At 59.6% G+C, this 17,477-nt stretch overlaps 1 protein-coding gene across 2 annotated transcripts; it reads left to right on the forward strand.

Moving 5' to 3' along the window:
- Nucleotides 1-542: 542 nt before the first annotated feature.
- On the forward strand, nt 543-16,822 carry LIPE (lipase E, hormone sensitive type). Of its 2 annotated transcripts, none has more exons than XM_036747938.1 (10): nt 543-645; nt 5,272-5,807; nt 9,823-9,913; nt 10,155-10,300; nt 11,106-11,291; nt 11,693-11,987; nt 12,966-13,193; nt 13,372-13,548; nt 14,745-15,151; nt 15,643-16,822. In XM_036747938.1, exons 1-10 carry the CDS (start codon nt 555-557, stop codon nt 16,009-16,011), a joined length of 2,526 nt encoding a protein of 841 aa, XP_036603833.1. In that variant the 5' UTR covers nt 543-554; the 3' UTR covers nt 16,012-16,822. The 2 variants fall into 2 exon arrangements, with proteins under 2 accessions (XP_036603833.1, XP_036603834.1); XM_036747939.1 differs by lacking the exon at nt 543-645 and adding an exon at nt 4,508-4,602.
- The last annotated feature ends 655 nt before the right edge of the window (nt 16,823-17,477 follow it).

Raw genomic sequence — 17,477 nt, forward strand, 5'->3', positions numbered from 1 at the left:
GGACCTGGCGAAACAGAGATCACGTGCCTCCCATGCGCAGGCGCCATACCAGTTCCCCCTCATTTGAACGGACTCAGCCCAGGCTACTCATGCGCCAGCCCCAGGAAGGACAGGAAGGGTGGAGGAGGAGGAGGAGGAGGAGGAGAATGGCACGTGCCCCACCTTCAGCTCTCGAGGAAGCCGGAGGTTGTCCCGCCCCCGCCTTCCGCCTCGCTCTAGGGAAGCGCGCCTGCGCAGTAACCTGAGCCCTCAGCCTCCCTTCGGCTTGAGGAAGGAGTTGCTGGCAGGAAGGATGGGGTTGAGGGCGAGAGTAGCGGCCGCTCAATCCGGGCCCCGCCCCTGCTCTCTGTACAGGAGAGGACTCAGAGGGCGGGAGAGAGGAGGCGGGGGTCTCGATAAGGCCATCCCAATGGCTTCCGCCCCCGCGGCCCTTTAAGGGCTCTGGAGGGTGGGGCCCTAGCCGCCCGGAGTCGATGCCGATTGGTCTTCGGGGCGGAGGCCAGGCTGTGGCGAGGGAAAGGGATTGGTCCGGCGGTGGGGAACGGCCGAGGACGATGGAGCCGGCGGGGGGAGACGGGGTCTCCGGGACCAAGGAGGGAGCGGGAAGCCGGAGCCGCCGGCGATGGCGGCGAGGCCGGGTCAAAGGTGAGAGAGAGCGGAGCCAGCCTTGGGTCCGAGTGCGGGGGGAGAGGAAGGCTGTAATCTGGCCCGCCCGACCCATGGCGGGGTTCCTCTGTCGCTGGTGGGAAAACAGCCGGCCGTCCCAGTGTCACTGGACACGCGGGGTGTGGGGAGGGGGGCAGTGGGATGTACCATGTGTGTGGGGGGGATAGGGATTGGGTGGGATGTACCATATAGAGTGCGATGTAGGGGAGATGGGTTTGAGAGGGACCATACAGTGGGATGTACCCTGGGGGGAAGAAGGATATACCATATAGAGTGCTATGTAGGGGCGGGGCAGGCCTTGAGGAGAAGGGAATAGAGGGGGATGTACCATGGGGGAGGGGGGCTACAAAGTGGAATGCCCCATAGGAGGGGATGTGGAGTGGGACGTCTGGCGGGCAGTGGGAGGTAGGGAATAAAGAACTCCCTGGAGTTGGAAGGAGCCCCAGACACCATTCTGGTCTAACCTCATCTTGCAGAAGAAGAAACTGAGGTCCAGGGAAGTTGTGACTTGTCCAGGATTATGTATAGAGCTGGATTTGAACCCAGGTCCTCTGACTCCAGATCCAGCGCTCTATCCAGGGTCTCCCAATTGGCTTCTTTAAATCACCTTTCTGAAACTCGGTTTTCCCATCTATGTGGTGGAGACAGCAGCATCATACCTGCGGGATGTGCCCAGGGAAGGAGAGCTCATTGACAGCCCGGGGGGATGCTTGTCCTTGCGTTACATGGGGGCAGGGGAGTGTCTCACAGATAGCTGAGGCAGCTTGAGGGGTGACTCAGTACTGGGAGGAAGAAGAAGGGGATGCCCCCAGTAGAAACCCTGCTTGGGAGGGAGTGTGGCATAATGAGCCATGACTCCCATCCGCCCCCGCAACCAGGCAGTCTGGGGTTAGAGAATGCTTCCTGCCTGGCAGACCTTACCTAGCCCGGGGCCCCAGGCACTCAGGGAACCAGGGGAGGATAAGCCCCCAAGCATGTGCACCCAGGCCTCCCACAGCCACAGTTGCACTGATCTACCTGATTCAGGGGAGAGCAAGGTGGCAACACCGTTCCACTCCTCCACACGAGGAGGGTAAGCGTTGGGAGGCCATTCTCCCCCCACCTGCTGCCCAGGACAGGGTGGCTGTCATGGAGCTATGTTTCTCTAGGGATAAGCCCTGGGTCCCTGGGGGGGGAGGGGTTACTCTCAACAAAAAGCTCACCCTTGTAATTTCTCAGAGAATCCCAGGACTTCTTGGGAACTAGAGAAACCCCTCTCCCAGTCCATAGGAAAGAGCCTGCCTTGGGGCCACAAGCACCCCGGCCCATCTGGGGCTACATCTTCAGCTCACCGCAGAGGGTGGCTCCTAACAGGAGGGGACCAAATGGGGCAGATGACTGTATTCTGTTATGGTGCCCACACCCCCAGACAGTCTGAGACAGACCATGCCCTGGTGTTTCCTCAGCCCTCCCTGGAGCCAGCGGGAGGTGATACTGAAGAATTTGGCAGAGGCATCTCCCTGGCTGGGGCCCTGCCCTCAGGGCTACATCTTGCCTTTCCACACAAATTATTAAGGAAGGGGTGGATGGGAGTCACCTTCCCAGACATGGGGACACCAGCTCCCACAGCTCCCAGTCCAGAGCCCAGGGCTACACCCACACTGAGCTCTCTCACTTCTTCCTGAGCCCCAAACCAGCCTTGGATCCATACACCCTTTCCTCTGAGCCCTGGGATTATTCCCACCTACTCCCTTCTGAGTTCAGACCTGGGACCCCAAGACTACATGTCTCCACATGTATGCTCTTCCACTAATGCTCCTGGAGCTTAGACAATAGGCACCAGGTCCATATTGTTCTACTCACCCACTTCCCCCTGATCTGGAGCCCTGGGCTACAACTAGTCACACTCCTGGACTTCGACAACTGGGATAACTGGCTCCACCCGCCCACCCCCCTCCCAGGCCCCAAGCCAAGCTCCATGTAGCTCCCTGACCCTCCTTCACCTCTCCCTCCTTATTCCCAGGAAATCCTTGTTTTCTAACTTCTTGCACACTTGCTACCCCAGGAGACTCTTTTGGCTGCTGCCCTTCCCCTTAGTCCTCATCCCAACCCCTCACCCCACTCTAAGCCTTCTGGGACAGACTGGATCAGAGGCTTCTTGGCCCACCCCACCCTCATACCCTGCCCCCGCCCTCCTGGGGACAGAGTCTAAGATACCGGGTTAGGCCACATCCATTCCTTTACTCTCATCTTTAGCCTCATCTGGCTCCCATTTCACCCTTAGCTGCCGGCCCCCCTCTCTAATGCCTCCACTCATTTCTGAGCATCCATCCACTTAGAGTTGGAAGGAGTATGAGGGCATCTAGTTCAACCCCTTGAAACAGGCCCAGGGTTAAGCAACTTGCCCAGAGCCACGCAGGTAGCCGAGGGAGGGCCTGGCCTACCCCAGCTCACATTTCAGTTTCTGCCTCCTCCTCCCCCTGACCCACCACCTCCCTGCCCATGCCTCCTGGCCCCATTCACTCTGGCCCATCTTGGCCTCAGCCTCTTGTCCTGGCACTGGCTGGCCTCTGCTCCAGTCCTCCAGTGGGCACATACCCCGACACACAGCAGCTTCTGCTCTCATTGCCCTCTAGCCCAGTTTCTTTCTGTCCTTGGTAGCCGTGTGGCCCAGTCTGCTCCCTGTCCATCCCCCAGGCCCGCCACCAGACCTCATGCCTCCCTCCCCTGTCCCGCCCCCCCCCCACCAGCTCTGAAGGGCCTGCTGCTAATCAGCTTTTGTTCTAGAAGCTGGGGGTGGGGGAGAAATGGGGCACACCCCAAACTGGATCACCCAGTGCCAGGCAGTGGGGGTGGGCCCCAGCTCTCAGCCTGAATGGCCATCTGTTAGCCACCCCTCAGGCTGCAGCGGTCCCTGTGGGAAGTCGGGGTGATCATTCCAGCCCCCCTGCAACATGACCAATCTTTCTGGCTTATGGCGCTAAGTCACACAGCAGTGATCAGTGCTGTCTCTGCTGCCTCACTTTCCTTTTCTGTTAAAATAAAGAAGGGGTTGGAGGAGATCTGTAAAGTTGTTCCTATGTAGAAACCCACTGATCCATCCCTCCCTAGGAGGTGGAGGCCAAGGTCTGGCTCTGCTCGGGAGACAGGAGCGAGAGGCTCACAGGATTGGGGGGGGGGGGGCAGACTAGACCATTGAGCAGCCAGGGGGTAGGATAGGGAAGGATGCCTGAGTTCCGGAGGCTGGGGCAGGGGTATACATGGGGACACTTGGGTCCCTGTTAGGCTAGGTCAGGGGTGGAGAACCTACAGCTACATGTGGCCTACAAAACATCTGTAAAATTGAGATTCAGTCAAAAGGCCGCACTTAAGGATCAGAAATGGAGGGAGGGGGAGGATTGATGCCACCTACTGTGTGCTAAGCCCTGGGGTTACAAAAAGGGGCAAAATTCAGTCCCTGCTCCCAAGGAGCACTCAGTCTGATGGGGGAGAGAACAGACAAACAAGACACAAGAAACACTGAAGGCTGTCAATGCTGTTGAGGAGGAGAGAGAGGGGCTTCCTGGAGAGGGTGGGATTCCAGCTGGGCCTTGAACCAAGCTCGAAGGGAAGGGATGAGGAGGGAAGAGCAGCCAGGTGGGAGGGATCGCCGGGGAAATGCCCAGAGTCCAGAGACGGAGAGGGGCCAGTGTCCCTGGAACTCCGAGCTTGGATCCCAGAGGCCCTGGGGAGCCTTGGAGACTTGTTGACATCACGTGCTTCCCCCCATGTGCCAGCAGCTGCAGCCAGAGAAGGGAAGAGGGCTGGGGGCGGGGCCCTTGCCTAGGGGGTGGGGTCTGCCCCTCCTAGCTTTTATAGGCCAGAGAGCTCCTTTCTGGGCAGGCAGTAATAGCCAGCTGCCCCTGGACCTGGATTTGGTCTGCAAGATGCTGGGCATAAACAAGGAAAGGAAAATGGGTGAGTGTGTGGTCCCTCATCCTGCCCAGGAGGCTTCAGGAGAGAACAGAGGAAGATGAGTGCCCAGGTCCTGAGAAGGGGCAGGACAGAGGGGGCTTTGCTGTGGTTTGGGACAGGGGTAGGGGATTAGAGGAAGAAGACTTGCGGGCTGGATGTCTGAGTTTGGGGAGAATACTGGAGATGGGTCCTGGGCAGGGGGTTGGGGTCAGGAGGAGGCAGGGGGCGGCCACTGGGGACTGGAAACTAGATGCCTGAGTCCATGCAGGAAGAGAAGTGGGAATCAGACATCTTGGACCTGGAAGGGGGAGGAACTAGAAACCGGATGCCTGGGTCCTTGGAGAGAGACCCAGAAACTGGATCACCTGGGCCCTGGGAAGGGGGTAGGGCTCAAGCCAGGGTCTTTGGGGAGAACAGGGCACCAGGAGCCTGGGACCTCACAGTGTGGGAGGCTGATGCCAGGAGGGGGAAGATAGGAAGGACCTGGCTGCAGTGACCCCAGGCAGGCTTCCCTGAGGTACCTAGGGATGGTCCTGGGCATTTGGGTCTGGGGATGGTGAAGGGAGGCAGAGGCCTTGGCTTGAGAGCCAGATCCCTGGATCCCAAGGGGTGGGAGGGGAGGATTGGGACCCATGCCCATCCCCCAGCCACCATCCCTGTCTCTCTCCACAGCCTCCCGCCTGACCCATGGCATGGATCTGAGATCCATGACGCAGTCGCTGGTGGCACTCTCGGAGGACAACGCTGCCTACTTTGCCAGCCAGGGCCCCGGGGAGACGGCCCGTCGCCTCGCAGCGGTGTTCACGGGGATACGGGAGCAGGCGTTGGGGCTGGAGCCAGCCCTGGGCCAGCTGCTGGGAGTGGCCCACCTCTTTGATCTGGATGCTGAGACACCTGCCAATGGCTACCGCAGCCTGGTGCATACTGCGCGCTGCTGCCTCGCCCACCTGCTCCACAAGGCCCGCTATGTGGCCACCAGCCGCAAGAGCATCTTCTTCCGTGCCGGCCACAACCTGGCCGAGCTGGAGGCCTACCTAGCAGCCCTGACGCAGCTGCGAGCCCTGGCCTACTATGCCCAGCGCCTATTGGCTGCCAACCGGCCAGGCGGCCTCTTCTTTGAGGGTGATGGGGGACTCAGTGCCGACTTCCTCAGAGAGTACGGCACCCTGCACAAGGGCTGCTTCTATGGGCGCTGCTTGGGCTTCCAGGTGAGGGGCCAAGGGGAGGGGCGGGGTGGGAAGCTTTGCTGAAGCCTTCTCCCCATGGGGCAGATGAGGGAAGGGACATAGATGAGAGACTGTCGGAGCCACGGGGGTGCTTGGGCCCCAGAACAGAGATGGCCAGAGTTGGGAGGGACCCTGGAAGAGAAGTTCTAGAGCCCACAAATGGAGAGGAAGTGGGGGCCCAGCGAGGGGGCCCAGCCTCCCCAAGGGCACACAGGAAGGCAGGGGCAGAACCTTGAAGCTATTTCTCACGCTGCCCACTCCCCCCACCTCCAAAATCTCCATCAGCTTCAGCCCCTTGGGGCCAGTGCCCATGGCCAAGACCTCTGGAGATTTCCCTGGACCTACCTCGCTTGCCTGGGGCGGGGTGGGGGTGGGGTCCAGAGAGGGCCACGGCCCTGATGCCTGGGATCTGGGGCATGTCCTTGTCCTCCACCAAAAAGAAGAATAATAAGTCAGCAGATGTTTGCCAAGTGCACGGCACATGTACGGGATGGTGCCCTGTGCTCAGAAATACCCGGGTCTGACCTTGGGGTCCTGGGACCTTCTTCAGAGTGCCAGCACCCCCCCTCCCTAGGAATCCCCTGGCAGGCCCACTGACCTTTGTCCCACTGGGCCGGGAAGCTCACAGTGGGCGGCTCAGTTGGACCTGCCCCAGCTTGGGGAGGGAGAGGGTCAGTACAGGGGGAGGTCGCCGGTAGCCCACTGGCCCTTGACCTGTAGCCACTCTGTCTCCCCACCTCTCTGCCTCTAAGTCACTCCCATCCCCTCTTCGTTGGCTGGGTGTCTCCCTGTCTCTCTTGAGAGAGGTAAGAGACCGCCCTGCCCCCATGGTCACACAGACAGCCAAGAGAGGCAGAGCAGCCTGTAGCATAGCATGTCCGGGGATGCCAGGGCGTGGGGTGGGGAGCCAGTTCCGTCCAGCTCTGTCCCGCACCAGCCCCGGAGGCTCTCCTTGGCTCTCACATTAGAGGAGGTGTTGACCTACACTGGTAGTAGGAGTTTCCTCCTGCGGGAGTCCCTATGGCGGAACTAGGCCCAGATCTGGAGCTCAGAGACCATTGAGTCTAGCCCTGTTACAGGTGAGGGAACGGCAGCCCAGAGAGGGCAGGTGCTCCTGTCCTCCCCCTGCCATCCCCCAGGACTCTCCATCTCTGTTCCTATCTCTCCTGGTGTTGGCAGGGATATGGTGGCCACCTGGCCTGGCCCTCACCAGGGGTTCATCCTTGCCCCCACACTCACTGCTGGCATCCAGCCTCCTTTGGGCCTCCCTGTGGTTTCCTCTTCTTGTCCCCAGCTCTGACCCCCGGAGCCGAGGTCTCTGTGAACAGCACATGTCCACAGCGGCCAGTGTGGCTTCTCCAGCAGGTTTGGGGAAGCCCCTGCTGCTTGCCAGGCCCTGGACTGCCTCTTCTGGATACAAATGTGCTCCCTGGCCTCACGAGGCTTGCATTCAGTCAGGAGACAACACACTCCCAGATGACAAAACAAACTCTGTGTGAAACAAGTCCTAGGGAGTTTGGAACAGGGGTCTGGGGGGCCCGGCAGGGCTGCCTGGAGGAGGAGGGCCTGGAGCTGAGTCGGCAGGGAAGTGGAGGATTCCGAGAGGCAGGGGAAGAGCAGGTGAAGAAGCCTGTGGGCGCTCAAGCACAGAGCAGGCCCACCAGATGCCCGATGGGGGACAAAGCCCGATCCCAGGCCGACTCTGTGGCACAAGGAGGTGGGTCAGAGGTGCCTGAGCAACACACACCCTCCTCATGGGCTGACGTGATCCCTGACAACCTACCAGAGCCACAGCGGGGGACAGAGCCTGCCCCCGGCATGAATTCCCTGGGCACCCCCAGAAGCCTGAAAGCAGGGCTGTCTCCAGGACCAGCAGGGGCTTGTCATGGCTGTGTCAGGGACTGACCCAGGTGGTGCCCACTTTGGGCCACCAGGAGATGGGCAGAAGCCAGGAACTGAACAAAGAGGAGGGACTGGTCCCAGGTAGCCCTAATAACGGGCAATGAGGTGGCTCAGGGAATAGCAAGCCAAGCCTAGAGTCAGGAGGACCCACATTCAAATGTGACCTCAGACACTTTTCATAGCTCTGTGACCCTGGGCAAGTCACTTAACCCTGTCTGCTTCTGTTTCCCCTTCTATAAAATTAAGCCTGAGAAGAAATGGCAAATCACTCCAGTATCTTTGCCAAGAAAATCCTTAATGGGGTCATGGAGAATCAGACCCGACTGAAGTAAATGCACAACAACCCTAGTGGACCCCCACTGTCCCAGACAAGTTGTCTCCCCCCGAGGGCTGGCTTCATCTCCCCACACGGGGTCCTATGGGCTCCCAGACCTTGGAAGGATCTCTCCAATGTTGCCAGCTAGAGCCCCCATCCCAACCCTCATGTTTTCTCCCCAGTATCAGTTGCTAGTTAACTCCTCAGCATCAGTATCGTCGATCAGCTCCCCAGGACCCTTTAACCAAGTGACACATTAGCTTTCACCAAAAGGAAATATGCACCCGGGCCCAGGGGCCTGCTCTCCTTGCCCCCCATGGGCCCTGGTGAGGACCTGAGTCTGCTGCCAAAGTTTGGTCCTCCCGAGTCGCCCCTGACCCAGCCTCGCCGACAGACAAACCTGCCCCCAGGCTTCTCCAGCGTCCACCACTTTCCAGCATGGACGCCGCTTCCTGGACCCCAGGCTCTCCCCACCCTCCAGAGTTCATGGGCTCATCGATCCTCCATCACCTGAGAGCCAGAGAGACAAGAAGTGAGCTAGGGGCCTCCTGGCAGCACGGAATTCTCACCTCTGGGGCTCTGGCTCAGCAGCCAGTCAGAGAGGGCCTTCTTTGGCCTTGTCATAACAGCGAGAGTGGCAGCTGCTGCTGTGTGTGCCAGGCCCCGTGCTGTCTGCTGATCCCCACGACAGCCCTGGGAGGCAGGCACTCTTATGAGCTTCCCTTATACAGATGAGGAAACTCAGGCAAACAGGGTGAAGTGACTTGTCCAGGGTCACACAGCTAGGAAGTGTCTGAGGCCACATTCGAACTCGGGTTTCCTGGCTCCTGGCCCAAGCTCTATCCACTGCAAGCACACAGAAGTTCAGCAGGCAGGGGACACGGTGCCTGCTCCTAAGGATGGGTCTCCTGGGCCAGTCCCCATCACACCAGTTTCAGGTCCAGTTCCATGTAGGATTCCTCTTCCAGGCCCGGGTCAGCAGAGCTCAGAGGACACAAGGCTGGGATGCCACAAAGCTAAGTGACTTTGGTCACACAGTCAGGATGTGGCAAGGGTGGCCTTTGAACTCCAGTTTTCCTGTACAGATGAGCCAGCCCTCCCCTCTGTGAGGCTTTCCCGGGGCTGGCTCCCTCCTGTCATCCTGTACCCCCAAACCCCCACCCCCCTACCCCCCCTCCAGGCCACCAGGTCCAGTTCACACCACGTAGCCCCACCCTGGGAGATGGTCCCTTCACTTCCCTGTTTTGCCACAGCCTCCTGGCTCAGTCATTTTCCACACTACTGCCAAATGCTCAGGTCAAACTGTCACTCCTCTCCTCTGTAAACTCTGTGACTCCCTATTCCTTCTAAGACCAAACAACAGGAGCTCCTGTTTGGCACAGAAGCCCTCCCTGGCCAGAAGTTGCTCCCATCCTAGGCCCTAGGGCCCAGTCAAAGCCACTGAAAACACTTGATAAATATTAGTGTTTGTTGATTGAGCCAAGTAGTTCCTGGGCCCTTCAGCTATTGGATAATGCCTCTCCCCTCCCCGCCCCCCAGGTTACTTGGCATCTAGTTTGTATGAATAGAAGCATCTTAAGGGTAGGACTGGGAGAACCTGGGACACATAGTAAGCTCTTCAGCTTTTCTAGAGGACTGATTCCCAGCTGTGTCTCCTCCAGACCACACTGCCTTTTCCTCTGCCTCACTGTGGCCCCACCCCCCACCACATCATCCTGTCTCTTCACCTCCTGCCTCCCAGGTGATCATCTGTAACTTTCTTTGTCTCCCTCCCCCCAGTTCACTCCAGCCATCCGGCCTTTCCTGCAGACCATCTCCATCGGGCTGGTCTCCTTTGGGGAGCATTACAAACGCAATGAGTCAGGGATTGGTGAGTGCCCCCCAACCTCCCATGGCCCCCTGTCCCTCCGACTCCCATGCCCCCTAGCCCCCTGGACTCCCCCTCATCTCCCTGCCGCTCACTACTCTCTCCCCTCTTGTGCCCTCCCCTTCCCCCCAACCTAAGCTGCAGAGAGGGAGCTGTCCCCACCTAGGGTAAGTCCTGGGCAGCAGAGGGCAGGGGCCTAGACCACCAAGCCCTCCCTGAGGGTCCCGCCCTCTGCCTTTCCCAGGTGTGGCTGCCAGCTCCCTCTTCACCGGTGGCCGCTTTGCTATCGACCCAGAGCTGCGAGGAGCTGAGTTTGAACGGATCACCCAGAATTTGGATGTGCATTTCTGGAAGGCCTTCTGGAATGTAACAGAGATTGAGGTCCTGTCGGTGAGTACAGCAGGGCCATGGAAGGAGGATTGAGAATTCAGCAGGAGGAGGCAGGGGATACTCCTTCTCTGACCCATTCTGTGGGTTTAGGCATTTCTCCCTTCTCAGCCTCTATTTCCCCATATGTAACATGAAAACATGAGAGGTTTGAATTGCATGACTTTTAAGGTCTCTGTTCTAAGGCCCCTGCCAGCTCTGACATTGCCTGTTCCAAGGCCCCTCCCAGCTCTGACATTGCCTGTTCCAAGGCCCCTCCCAGCTCTGGCCTTACCCTTCTAGGTCCCTCCCAGCTCTTATATTCTATAATTCCCCTGGGTCTAGCACTTTCCTCCCCATTATATCCTTTGATCTCGGAACACTGTTTCAAGAGGGTTTTTTAGTCCAGACCATCAGTGTTGAGAAGTCTCCCCGTGGCAACTCCATCTACACTAGGCTGTACCTCAGAGTGTCCTCGGGTGACTTGTGGCCTTGCAGCCTTAGGCCTCTCCTCCCCCAGGCCTATGTCTCTCTGTCCATCCCTTGGTTGGGGAGGTGAAGGGGGGTTGGCGGCCACATTCTTGTTATATTGAGGAGGAAACAACACTGAAAGAAGAATGGGCTTTCACAGTGACTTAGAGAGCAACGCTCAGAACCCAGTTCTCCTTAGTGCCAGCCTAGGCCTCATTCTGTGACTCCCCTTTGTGCAGCTGGGGAGGTTTAGAGAAGCCTCAGAAGGCAGGACTGGGGGGCACAGGTTAGACCCTCAGGGCCAGCTCTGACTCTCATCCATCCCTCCCCACCTGCCTTCCCCCTCTCTCTCTGGCAGTCTCTGGCCAACATGGTGTCAGCCACAGTGCGGGTGTGCCGGGCCCTCAGCTTGCCCCCTCAAGCCTTCGAGATCCCCCTGGCCAACAACCCCCAGCTCAATGTCACCATCTCACCTCCAGTGGCCCACACGGGTCCGGGCCCTGTGCTGGTTCGACTCATCTCATACGACCTTCGCGAGGGCCAGGTTCGGGGCAGGGAATTCCTGGGCACCTCCCCATCCTGCCTCAGTCTCATTCCCCTACCTCCTGTTCCTTCTTCATTATCCCCCTTTCCAGGCCCATCCATACCCAAGTATCCTCCGCCATCCCCACGACCCATCCATCTCCTTTTGACCTCTTCTCCTAATTAACCCTGGATTTCTATATGTTCCTTACCTCCTTGCCTATCTCCTTTCTGTCTGCCCTTTCTCCCCATCTCTTCTATCCCTAAACCCCTCTCCCTCCCCACCCCCAGACTGTTCCTCATCCCCCCCCCCAATGATGAGGTGGGGGGATGAGCTGGGGCTGGGGGAGTCAATTTAGGGGAAGTAGGGGGCCAGGTGGAGAGCAGGAACACACACCTTCTCTTTGTCTGCCCTCCCCCAAGGACAGCGAGGAACTGAATGTCCTGGCCCGGTCCGAGGGCCCCAGGAGCCTGGAGCTTCGGCCCCGCACCCACCACGCCCCACGCTCCAAGTCCCTGGTCATTCACATCCATGGCGGTGGTTTCGTGGCGCAAACCTCCAAGTCCCACGAGCCCTACCTCAAGAGCTGGGCCCAGGAGCTGGGGGTCCCCATTCTCTCCATCGACTACTCCCTGGCCCCTGAGGCCCCCTTCCCTCGGGCCCTAGAGGAGTGTTTCTACGCTTACTGCTGGGCCCTCAAAAACTGTCGCCTCCTGGGTGAGCCTGCCTTGACCCCAGGAGCCCTAGTCCCAGCCCCTGCCCAGCCCCACTCCTGCCAGGATGACCTGGCTGCCAGGATCCCCCAGCCCACTTCCTGGCCTAGCCAGTGACCTCCCCCCTTGTTCTCACCAGCTCCAGCCTTTCTGACTTCTGACCTCTGACCTTAGCCATTTGCTTCTCCTCCCCCCCACCACCCACTATGGAGCCCAGTCTCAGTGCTTCCAGTGTTGGGGTTCCAGTAGCTGAGTCCCCACTTCCCAGTATGGCAGTGTGAATAGGGCCCTGCCCTGTGCGTGAGGGCAGGAAGACCCCTCCTCAGGCACTCAGTTATGCCATGATCCTGGGCAAGGGTCCCCACTCTGAGCTTCACTTTCCCCCTCTCTAAAATGAGCAGGCTGGGCCTGACGCCTCTGAAATCCCCTCCACCCTAAATCTTTGAACATCTGGCCTCAGCCTCCCTAACTTCAGACTTCTCACCTGCGCCAGCACCACACTTTCCAGAGCTGCCCCTGCCCATCGCTCCCCCAACCTCTATCCTCCTAAGTTCTCTGGTGACTTTTGGGCCTTCCTGAATTCTTACACTCCCCTGAATTCCCCAAGCTTCCAGAACTCTAACCCTCCCCACTCCAATTCAGCCTCTGACCTCTGAGCCCTGTCCACCAATGCCAGGGACTCCTGGGTTCAGAGATTCCTGGCTGTTAGTTTGGAAAGGAGCCCTGGCTGCTGCTAGGCCCGGCGGAGGAGCCTGAGAGGAAGACACCAGGTCTAATCCCCATGGTTTGCAGACCCCACTGAGGTCCAGGAAGCACCTGTCCTGTTAGTGAGAAGACCAAATGTGGGTCCAGGTGTCCTGACTGCTCCAGGACATGCCAGCCTTGGGCCCCTCGTCCCCCTTCCCAACAGCTGCACTCTGTGCTCCTGGGCCTCAGTTCCCCCAGGCAGAGCACTTACCCCTTCTCTCTTGCCTCCCTCCAGGCTCAACAGGGGAGCGGGTGTGCCTGGCAGGGGACAGCGCCGGCGGCAACCTCTGCTTCACTGTGTCCCTGCGGGCGGCGGCCTATGGCGTGAGGATGCCTGATGGCATCATGGCTGCCTATCCGGCCACAATGCTGCAGGCCTCAGCCTCGCCTTCACGCCTCATGAGCCTCATGGACCCCCTGCTCCCCCTCAGCGTCCTCTCCAAGTGCCTCAGTGCCTACGCTGGTGAGGGTGGGGGCCAGGTGCCAGGGGCACCCGAAGGGCGGGAGCTGGTGGCCAAGACCCCCAAGGAGTGCACAGGTGTGGGAAGCTGGAAGCTGAGACCGCTGGAAATGAGGATGGGACCACCTGGAGGGGAAGGAAGAGGACTAAGGGGACCCTTCTTCCTCTCCACCAACCACAGGCGTAGAGCCCGACGTCCAGGAAGACCAAGAGCAGCAGGCCCTGGGTGTGATGGGCCTGGTGAAAAGGGACACAGCCCTACTGCTCCGTGACCTGAGGCTGGGGGCCTCTTCTTGGCTTAACACCTTCCTGGAGCTTGGAGGCCGACGACCCATTGAGGGCTCCCCGTCAGGGACAGGTGAGGCCAGGCTGGATTAGGGTGGGGCACCATTCAGTTCTGCAGACCTCCCACCTGCCAGGCATGGTACTTGCCTGGGGGGGGGGGGGTGAGGCACCGTGACTGAAAGGGAATGGTCCCCCAATATTCCCATACCCTCCCTTTAGAGAGGAGGGGGCAGGCGTAGAGAAAGTCTTGGGGTTCCATTCTGGATCTGCAAGGCCTTGGGTGTACAATGCACCCTCTTTCTGTTCTGGGGCGCTGCCAGCTCCAACCTGTGATTCTTAGGCCTGGGCTGGGACCCTCCCAGCCAGAAAACGAGGTGGGAGTGGGAATGAGGGACACAGGCCACAAGTCCTTGAATGCTGGGCAAAGGTGGTTTCCCAGGGCTCCAGGGAGATGAGATGTGGAAATCTTGGGGAATGCTACGTCCTGCCCTATGGCAGAGGGATGAGATTTGTTCTTGGCTCGAGAGGGCAGAATGAGGGGCAGCAAGGTGGAGCCAGACGGAGTGGGTTTGAAGCCCAGCAGCTATCCCCAGTGGAGTGGGGGCCACTTGCGGGGAATCCCAGAGAAGGCTGGGCCCAGGGGCCTCCAGAGTCCCTTCCCATGGAGTCTTCAATCATGGGATTCCCTGTAGCCTAGAAAGAGGAGGAAGGACTCAATCATGTCCTTTCTCCAAGATGGCAATGGGAGACCCTGGAATCAGGGCAAGGGAGTGATGCCCAAAGTTCCTATTTCTAATATTTCAAGGTTTGAAGTGGGTGAAGAGACAGAGGTTAAGTGCACAGGTACCTAAAACTAGAAGGTTGTCAGAGTTTGAACTCGGGTCTCCCCAGCCGGCTGGGGTGGGGTGGAGATAGAGATCCAGCAGCCTGGGAAAGTGGTAGAGAGAGATGATGAGGAAGGGGTCAGAGACCAGGGAGGGGAGGAAGGGACTCTGATTGGTGGTACAGAGGATGGACAGATCAGGTGGAACACAATGGCCACATCCTGGCACTTAGCCCAGAAATGCCCACAGGCCATCCTCTCCCACCCCCCTCATTTGGAGATGAGGAAACAGGCCTAGAGAGGGGAAGGAGCTTGAAGTCACACAGGGAATCAGGACCAAGCTGGGGCTCACCAGAGTCCTGTGCCCTGTAGCAGGGAGCTGGGTGGCCCGAGGTCAAGGAGAGAATGCAGGGATGGGGAACTCACTACCTATCTCCTTCCTTCAGAGACCATGCGCCGGAGTGTGTCTGAGGCTGCCCTGCAGGAGTCTTCCAGTCTCCCCAAGGACTCCTCTAAAAGTTTGACCTTACAAGACCTGAGCCTGGTGGGGGGCTCCACACCCCCAGTCCTGTCCTCAGGGTCAGAAGAGACCCTGTCATCGGCCCCTCAGGAGGTGAACTTCTTCCTGCCCCCTTCGGGGACTGAGGATGAGGCCACGGAAGAGGAGGAAGAGAGCCGGGAGAATCTGGACTACCTGGGCTCCACCTTCCCCGAAGGCTTCCAGCCCCGGCGTTCCAGCCAAGGCAGGGCCAACCTGTCCCTGCAGACGTCCCCCATTGTCAAGAACCCCTTCATGTCCCCGCTGCTGGCCCATGACTCCATGCTCCAATCCCTGCCGCCCGTGCACATCGTGGTGAGCTGATGGAGGGGTACCGAGATCCAGGGTGGGGGGTGGGGTGTGGACTGAGGTCCAGAGGAAAGGGGCTGAGATGGGGGTGGGGAGGAGAAGAGTTGAGGGAAGACCTGAGGAAGGGGTCTGAGGTCTAGCTTAGAGAATCATTTATGGGGAAGTAGAAGGGCCAGAGAAGGGAGGGGGTGGAGCCCCTCCTAACCAGCTGGCTCTCTCTCTCCCTCCCTCCCTCCGTCCATCCATCTCTCTCTCCCCGCCCCCCACTTTTCTCTCCCTCTTTTCACTCCCCCTACTTGGGGCTTTCTTTATCGCCCTCGTTTCTGGTCTACCCCACATCTGCCCCATCTCGCCCATCCCTCCTGGTCTTCCCTCTGTCCTCCTTCTCCCCCCTCCCCTTTCCTCTCTCTCCCTTTCATGGCTGCCCCTCTGGCTGTTGATCATGGTGTGACCTGTCCATCCCCCGGGCCCCCTGGACCCGTGTGTGCCCACACCAGGCCTGCGCCCTGGACCCCATGTTGGATGACTCGGTGATGTTCGCCCGCCGCCTTCGGGGCCTTGGGCGCCCCGTGAGCCTGCGTGTGGTGGAGGACCTGCCCCACGGCTTCCTGAGCCTGGCAGCCCTGTGCCGTGAGACTCGCCAGGCCACTGCCCTGTGCGTGGAACGCATCCGCCTCATCCTCATGCCAGGGACAGAGATGCAGACGCCCCCGGCACCCACCAAGCCTCGGTGGTCCGAGCGGCCCCGGACCAAGCATTCCCCTCAGACCCCTGCCTCAGCCAGCTCAACCCCTGGCCTGCGGAGCCCAGGCCTGGCCCAGGCCCAGCCCTCTCGCCACTCGGGCCTCGGCCCTGCCCGCTCCTGACTAAAGGCCTCCCACTCTCTCTTGGTCCATTGTGTTTTGCACTCTAGACTCATGGTATTAGAGGGGTGGCCCCCCTCCACCTCACACTCCTCCCCCTGTGGGGGCTAACACTCCCCTGGGCCCCTCGGGCCCTGCCAGGAGACACAGAGGCAAGATGTCGGCACCAAAAGGTGCTTTGAGATCCTCATTTTACCTAGGTAGGAAAGTGAAGTGCCCCTCCATAGTGGAAGGGCACCCTTGGGGCCTGGCACAAGTCCTTCCCCTCCAGGCCTCAGTTTCCCCTCAGTAAAATGAGAGAGTTGGGCCGGATGGCCTCTGGGCACCCTCCCAGCTCTAAGTTCAAAGGGGGTGGGTCTGGGCCCACGTGAAGAGGTAAGTGTGGGGCCAGGAGCCCCTGAGGCTGGTGCCTCCTTGTCCTGGAGCCATGTGACCCCAGCCTGGGCATCAGGAAGTTCAGGTTCTAGGGCCAGCTCCTCCCCTAGCCTTGCCAGGGCACCTCAGGTGGTCAGATCGTGAGAGCCCATTTCACAGATGTCCCCAATCTCCCAGGCCACCATCTGCATCCCCTCTGGGCCTCCACTTCCACGTGGGTCATGGTTGGCCCATTGCCCTCGGGGATGGAATGCCTTAGGTCCATTGGGGAGGGAGGGAGGGAGCAAGCTGCCTGTGCCCCCCAATGCTTTCCCACTCACTGTGAGCCCTGAGTGGAGGGAGCCCCCCAAACTGCTCCCCCCAACCACTGCCTTCTGCTGCTGCTGCTGCTGCTGCTGCTCTGCTCCCTTTTGTGAATAAATGTATTGAATTCACCCCAGCCCCTCTCTGTGACTGGACCCCAGGGGGAGGGTTCCCCAGGGAGGCCCAGTACCCAGGCTTTCCACCAGGGGGTGCTAATGCCTGGCTGGCTGCCTGGAGGCTTGGGTTACCTGGGTGCCTGCGTGGGGTTCTGGGGGGGGTAGAGACTGAGACCAGAAACCCACACTTCTGGGTCCTGCAGACATACCCAGGCCAGAGGGGACATGATTGGGGCCCCAGGCTTTATGGAGTTGTTTATAGGGCAGGGGCTGCTGGCACCAAACCACAGGAAAGCCTCAGGAGAGAGGAGCTGGACACAGGTGGCCTGAATGGAGAAGGGGAGACAGCCAAGGGGGAGAGACTGAGAGATGGAGCCCCTACCATGAGAGAACCAGGGATGAGCTAAGGAGTAACTGAGGAAGACAGCCAGGGCTGATGCTGGCACAGTGCTTCATAGGTCAGAGACAGAGGAGGGGCAGGGGAGAGATGGGAGGGATCCCCTCACCATAGTACCTGGGGCCCAGGTGAAGCTCAAATGGGCTGGGCCATTGGGAGCAGCAGGTCTGGGTCACCAAGGACAGATAAAGCATCTAAGGGTGACCAGTCTCACCTCATTCCTCAGCTGGCTGCCTAGGGCGTGGTCCTGGAAAGGACCCAGCAGAGATGCCTGGGGT

Source organism: Trichosurus vulpecula, chromosome 2 (assembly GCF_011100635.1).
Source record: "Trichosurus vulpecula isolate mTriVul1 chromosome 2, mTriVul1.pri, whole genome shotgun sequence".
Taxonomy (NCBI): domain Eukaryota; kingdom Metazoa; phylum Chordata; class Mammalia; order Diprotodontia; family Phalangeridae; genus Trichosurus; species Trichosurus vulpecula.